Here is a 6,808-nt window from a genome sequence, read left to right as displayed (position 1 = left end):
TGAAGCATGTCGTCGGGAAACAATCAGTGAAAATGGGACACTTTGAGCCTCAAACTCTGAACCTGCTGCAGACCAGCTGATGTGTTCAGTTACCATGGTGAGGAATTTCACAATAAAGGAGGCGTGCGCTCTGTCTTTTCCCGGCCCGACGCTCTGGGACATTTTAGACGCTTCAAATGCTCCCCTATTAAGGTGGATGAAGGGTGTAGTTTGGAGGTGCTGCTTGTTAAAGTGTGAAACAGCTGCTATCTGTGCAGGTATCTCCGCCCTCCTAAGACTCCATCAGAGTTGCTTCAGCAGAGGATCCATATCACACGTGAAACCTAACCCACGTCTTTGTGTCTCTACAGCTAAACTCTACAAGGACTCTGATGCTCTGTGGGGTTAACTAGTAAACTGTACGACATATATTTCAAGTGCATAGTGACACACTACTGATCCAACTTTATTAACAGGAGACAAAGATTGTAACATTTTTAATAACCACATGAACTGTATTAATAACTAAGTGTACTGAGAGCGCTTAAAATATCTGAAACTCATTCATTCACTTACTGATATTAGTGTAGGAACAAAATTGTAGACAGAGATTAAAAAAAATCACAAAAAGAAAAACTCCATCTCAAATTAACGCAGGTCTTCTGCTCGATGCTCTCCTGTATATAAAACTTTCAGGTCCAAAGCGGGTACATATACAATGACTGCAGCAACAAACATTTTAGCTTCACATACCAAATACTTTTAAAGACATATTTTCTGAAGTCCAGATGACTTTTACCCCATTGAAATCTGAAGCAATGATTTAACATGAACAACTACTGAAAGAAAAAGCCTGAAATATTCTCACTGGTTTCACTAAATCTTCACTAATAGCACAGTACTGCTGTAAGTAGCCTGTATAGGTTTGTGCATCCCTCCATAGATATGCCTCACAGATCATCACTGAGCCACCACCAAGCCGGTCATGCTGAACGATGTTTCAGGAAGTGTAACGTTCTCCATGGTTTCTCCAGAGTGTGTGTCACATGAGTGTAAACCTGCTCTCGTCTGTGAAACACAGAGGGTGATAGTGGAAACCTACCAATGCTGGTCTTTTATGGCAAATGCTGAAAATGTTTGATTTTTCTACTAAATAAAGCTGCTTTAATTATCTTTATATACACACTGCAAATGTGCTCGTATGAATCAAATTCAAATTTTATTTGTCACGTACACAGTCATACACAGTACGATATGTAGTGAAATGCTTGGACAACTGCTCGTGACCTAAAGAAAACAAAAAAGGAAAAGGCTATGAATAAGATAGGAAATAAATCTGAAAAATTAAAAAGGGTAAATTTAACTAGGAAGGAATAAAATATAAATTAAGGTTAAAAAGGAAATAACTGTACAACACAAATTAGAATGAAGGGTAAATTTAACTGGGAGAATAAGATAAAATATATAAATTAAAGTTGAAAATAAAATAACTGTACAACAAAATACACAATATAGAACTATATAAGAATGTATGAAGAAATATAAATATATACACAATAACAGCAGCGTGATTTAAGTAATGAAGTGAAAGTTGGCACTCCCTCTTTTGAAGGTTGAAGGCTTCGTTCGGCGTGACTGTCTGGGCTGATATATTGTAGAAATGGAGTGCAGAAGGTTGTTTGCAACACGCTCACACACACAGATAATGGGTTTTCTATAAGTCTCTGGGTTAGAGAGTCTGAACAAGATATCCTGAACCAGAACTTAGAATCAGTAGAAGAACAATAGATAATAACATCAGATTATCAAGGCTAGGCAGGGGTTGTTTTCTTTCTGTCTCTTACAGAGGACAGAAGATACCAGACGAGGTCGGACATGGATGGGGAAGATTCGCAGGGAGACAGCAAAGCTGCCACGTCCGTGTGGGAGCAAGATGGCCACGATAATCTTTGTTATTGTCGTGGTATAAAACCTGTACCACCTGGTTCAGTGTAATCCTTTTTGTGAACAAGATGCTTGATTTCACACAGAGGTCCACAGCGCTGTGTAAACTTTTTAACTGCCAAAGCGAATTGAAGCTTTTTAAAATACAGATATTTCCTCCTGAAATTTTTGAACACGACAGTGCTGGTCAGTGAGCACAGGGTCCACTGGAGGATGTCAGACCTTCAGGTCACCCTCATGAAGTCTGTTTCTGTTTGTTTGGTCAGAGACATTCACATCAGTGACCTGCTGGAGGTCATTTTGTAGCTCTGGCTATGCTCATCCTGTCCCTCCTTGCGCAAAGGAGCAGTTACCAGTCCCACGTATGTGTTAAGGGCTTTCTACAACCCTGTCCAGCTCTCCTTGTGTAACTGCTTGTCTCCTGAAATCTCCTCCATGTTTTTGAGGCTGTGCTGGCAGACACAACAAACCTTCTGGCAATGACATCATTCATGTGTCATCCTGGAAGAGTTGGTCTACCCGTACAACCTGTGTAGGGTCCAGGTATGGGCTCATGCTACCAGTAGTGACACTGACACTAGTTAAATGCAAAACCGTGAAAAACATTCAGAGAAGATGTCAATTATCTGTAAAGCCCTTCATGTCTTGGGGCTGTCTCATTGTGCTGTTAATTTCATTAGCATCAGAACAGCTGAAATTGATTAACAACTCATAAAATATGGAGAAAAACTAAACTGAAAAAAAACAAAACATCACAACTGGGTGTCATGGGTGTCACATACAAGTGAAAACTAAGTATGTTCTTACCGCTACCCTGGAACTACAGAACTGACCTCTGACTTCCAGCTCCACTTTTTTCTTATTCAGGATCAACCATTCAGGATCTTTCGCTCCCTGCCGTCTGCTGACGGTGCAGGTGTAGGTGTTTGTATCTCCATCCGTGGGATGTTTCAGGGTCAGACTGAAGTTTCCAAATTTCAGCAGGTTTCTCTTCATCTTTGTTCGTCCTCTGTAAAACTGGTCCTGTTCTCCAGGCGGGTCAGAGCCGTTCTGATACACATGGACCTTCCTGTCGTCTCTGTCCTTCCACTCCACTTTACTGTCTTTGAGGAATCTGACTATAGCTTTGCAGGGCAGCTGGACAGACTCCACCCCTGAATCCACCTTCACCTCGTAATCTGAGAAAACAACAAAGCACAACATGATGACATCAGCAGCAGCTGTGATGGTCACATGACCTCCCTGTCCTTCCTTGTCTTCTAGTCTCAGTCAGATTGTGTCTCAGTTTGTTCCTGATGTGTTCCTGACTCGTTCTTTGGTAACTAGTCTGCAGCGTCCTGTAAAGTGCTGCAGACATGTTGGATGAAGCGCAGAAGCACAGACAGACTGAGCCTCCACAGTCGGCCATGTCTCACACACATCAGCACAGAAACCATGAAGATCTCATGTGTCTGAACATCTGAAGCTCTCCACCACATGACTGAGCACAACTCAAGGAGGAACATTTAGTGAAGCTGCTGCAACATTTACTGTCAGCACATGTTTCCATGTCAGCTGCTGTTTACCACCACAGAAGAAGAACAGCTTGTCCACATGCAGCCTCTGTGTCAGATCAATGCAGTGAAGCACACACACTTTAGTAAAGTCATGTTGTGGAGCTGTTTCACTGATCAATGACTGAGTCTGAAGGAGTGTGAGCCACATGTTTGGGGTGTCCAAATTCCTAGGCTGCATCCTTCAGAGGTCACATTTGTCACATCTGTAGGCCGATTACATCACAGCGACACAACGAAGGCTATCCAAATTCGTAGACTCCTCCAAATCCTTTTCCCCCCAAATTTAATGGATGGGTTGGGCGTATCCTTTGTGGCCCACCATATCCCAGAATTCATAGTGTGGGCCAGCCAATTCCAGTTTCCAACAATGGCGGCCACTACTTAGTTTTAATATTACTCTTATTAATCTTTCTGGGTCACAAAAAAAACTTTTAACACATTTTCAGGCGAGAATGTAGCTGAGTAAACTTCAAAATATCTGCTCGGTTTATCAAGACATCACATATTTGAAAAAGTGGTCCGACGTTTTCGGAGACGTCTGTTACCCACCAGCTCGATAGCTAGCCGGGGCGAGAACAGCGAACTCCCGGCACAGCGTTTTCAAACCCCCCAGGTTTAGCATGATATATAAGTCACTCAAAAATGTTATTGTTTGGCTTTTTCCAGTGTTTTATTTGTTTGTAAGTAAATCAGTTTGGCTGAGATTAAAGTTATGGTTTTTACACAGCTGAATAAACGTCAACCGGAAAACTGATTAAACAGAAGTGTGAGACGGTCGAGAGTTTACACCAGTGTCCTGTTATATTATAGATAGCAAGGAGCAGACGGCCGAGTTTATTAAACTCCACCAAGACAGCTGGTGACACAAACTAAAGGCTGAAGAGCCAGACCAGGTAGACCGCGAAGGCCGGGTCCTCAGGTGGATGCAGCCTATGAATTTGGACACCCCTACAGTCAAGGAGCCACCAGAGGACACCTGCTAACCATTGGCATTATAGGTAGTGTAGTAGGAGACACTCACCTGACATGAAGTACTGCATAAAATGAAATAAGACTAAAACCACACAAGGAAGCAGGAAAATCAGAAGAAACACGAGAAGACAAAACAGGAGAACTGCGTCCCAGAATGACAGTTGTTCTGTGGAGAAAAAAAAGACTTCTGATCTCTGACCTCTGTTTACTGCATTGACCTCTTACCTCTTCCTACAGCACTGACCTTTGACCTGCAGCACAATTTTCTGTCTCAGTATGTCTTTATCTCTGTAGATGGTGCAGATGTATCCTCCACTGTCTCTCTCTGTGGGTTTTTTTAAGGTCAGACTGAGGTCTCCAGTTCTCAGCAGGTCTTCATTCATCTTCGTTCGGTCTCTGTAAACTTCATCCTGAGTCATGATGTCATCATTTCTGTTAGAATACTCATGGACCGTGATGAGTCCGAGGTCAGAGCGAGTCCACTCCACTGCGGTGTCCTCAGGCAGGTCAGGTGTTGTGTTGCAGGGCAGGATGACAGACTCTGACCCTTCCCTCACCATCACCTCCGCCTGCTGGTCTGAGAGGACAAGAAACCACAACAAACTGTAGAAGCAGCAGAAAAATGTTTTGTGTTGGGTGTTGTACAAAATGTCATCTAGTAATGTATGTACAGAAATGTGTGTGCTAAGCCTCTCTGAGCTGAACACACACATCTGCGCACAAGCTGAAGGACCTCCATGAGTGTAATGTCACATTTTCCAGAGGCTGCAGCAGTTCTCTGCTGTCATCTTCTGCTTTGTTGTTTGTGTTTCCACTGAGGTTACATCTGTGCTAAATGATGCTGCGGGTTTCATCAGTACTTTTTGAACACTTAAGGAAGTCATTTTCTTCAGTTTGACCTCTGAATGCAGTATTGCCTTTTGCCCTGTAATTACAGCAGGTGTTGGGCTTGTTGCTGACCTTTGACCTGCAGCTGGATGTCTCTAAGTCTCCGTTCTTTCCCTCCAGCACTGATGGAGCAGGTGTAGTTGCCGCTGTCAGTCTTTGTGGGTTTCCTCAGAGTGAGGCTGAAGTCTTTAATGATGAAAGCGTAACGATTCATTGATGTGCGTCTGCTGTAACGCTGGTTTTGTCCTCTAACATCGTCTCCTCCTTCTCGTCGTTGATGTACAGATTTGGGATCGAGGTCACTGGAGGTCCACATCACTGTGGTGTCCTCAGGTATAAAACCTGAGAACAGACAGGGCAGCAGGACAGACCTTTCCCCCTCATTCACCTCCACCACCACAGCCAGAGCATGCTGGGAAACTGAGGACACACAAAGAGAAACTCAAATCAAATATTTTGGGTTTGACCCAGAGTTTAAATGACGAATGAAAAGTAACATTTTATGGAGGATGTACGCATGTGTAAGATAATTTTATGTGTTCTCAGACTGTTTCCTATCTGTGTGTGGATTGAAGCATGGGCTTGTGAGTCCTCAAACATAGCACACACATCGCTGCATACATTTGTACATCTTAGTTTACGCTTGGGATCATATCATCTACATCTGAACGCTTTTGAGGCAAATTTCTGAGCTGCCGAGTCACCACACAGCAGAGCAGGGAGGAGAAGATGCACAAACATGTCTTCTTTCTAATGAAGAACAGCAACACACTGAACCTACAATTAAAGTATCGATCAGATAGAAATACCAGCAATCGCATAGATATTATTGATACCTGTATCAGTCCACCTACATGCACTTTCAACCAGCAAACAAACCCTCATAAATGTCTGTCTTTAAATGTTATTCTGAAGGTAACAATACGTCACCTGCATTTTCTTGGACTAAATGCCGCAACTAATTTTTGAAGTGATCAACAAGCCACAATGAGCTACTCATTAAATGGCATTTTTTAATTCCTTGTTATTTATAGTACTAAATTGTTTTCATTCTAAACTCAACACATGGTCTGCTCTGCTAATATGGAGGAACTACACTGGGAGCAAACAAGAGTGGGGCAACAGAAAGAGCCACTCATACAGGATGTTTCCATACGGTGGAGTTCAATGCTGGATAAGTCAAGAGGCTGTTTTTGCTGCTTTAGACAAACAAAAGCACAAGCTAGTCATTTTATTAACTCCATCCGAGCTGGTAAAACTCCAAGTACTTTAAGTACTTTACGTCTGCCCAATTTTGAAAAACAAAAACCTTATTGTTATTGTTACTGGCCTGCAAAGATTAAAAGATATTAGGTTTCATCATTAAAACGCTGAAAAGAATTGAACTTTATTGCTTTTTCCCCTAAAATAAGGGGACTGATAAGGAATGGGAAGGACAGCTACAGGCAGAAGATGGAGAACCAGCTTCA

The 6,808-nt window shown here is 42.5% G+C and overlaps 1 protein-coding gene across 1 annotated transcript in view; it reads right to left on the bottom strand.

Annotated features, from left to right (window-relative positions):
• Nucleotides 1-6,596, bottom strand: part of LOC102290825 — a 7,518-nt gene extending 922 nt beyond the window's left edge. The window contains exons 1-4 of the mRNA XM_042216935.1: nucleotides 5,412-6,596; nucleotides 4,696-5,028; nucleotides 4,501-4,617; nucleotides 2,757-3,101 (exon numbers count right to left, since the gene is read on the bottom strand). Coding sequence (XP_042072869.1) covers nucleotides 2,757-3,101; nucleotides 4,501-4,617; nucleotides 4,696-5,028; nucleotides 5,412-5,655 — 1,039 coding nt within the window. The 5' untranslated portion in view covers nucleotides 5,656-6,596. The remainder of the gene's footprint in view (nucleotides 1-2,756; nucleotides 3,102-4,500; nucleotides 4,618-4,695; nucleotides 5,029-5,411) is intronic.
• Nucleotides 6,597-6,808: the final 212 nt, after the last annotated feature.

The sequence above is a fragment of the Haplochromis burtoni genome, unplaced genomic scaffold (assembly GCF_018398535.1).
Source record: "Haplochromis burtoni strain Fernald_Lab_line unplaced genomic scaffold, NCSU_Asbu1 Contig_1376, whole genome shotgun sequence".
Lineage (NCBI taxonomy): Eukaryota > Metazoa > Chordata > Actinopteri > Cichliformes > Cichlidae > Haplochromis > Haplochromis burtoni.
The sequence above is the reverse complement of the archived record's forward strand: the minus strand, read 5'-3'. Positions and strand labels throughout refer to the sequence as shown.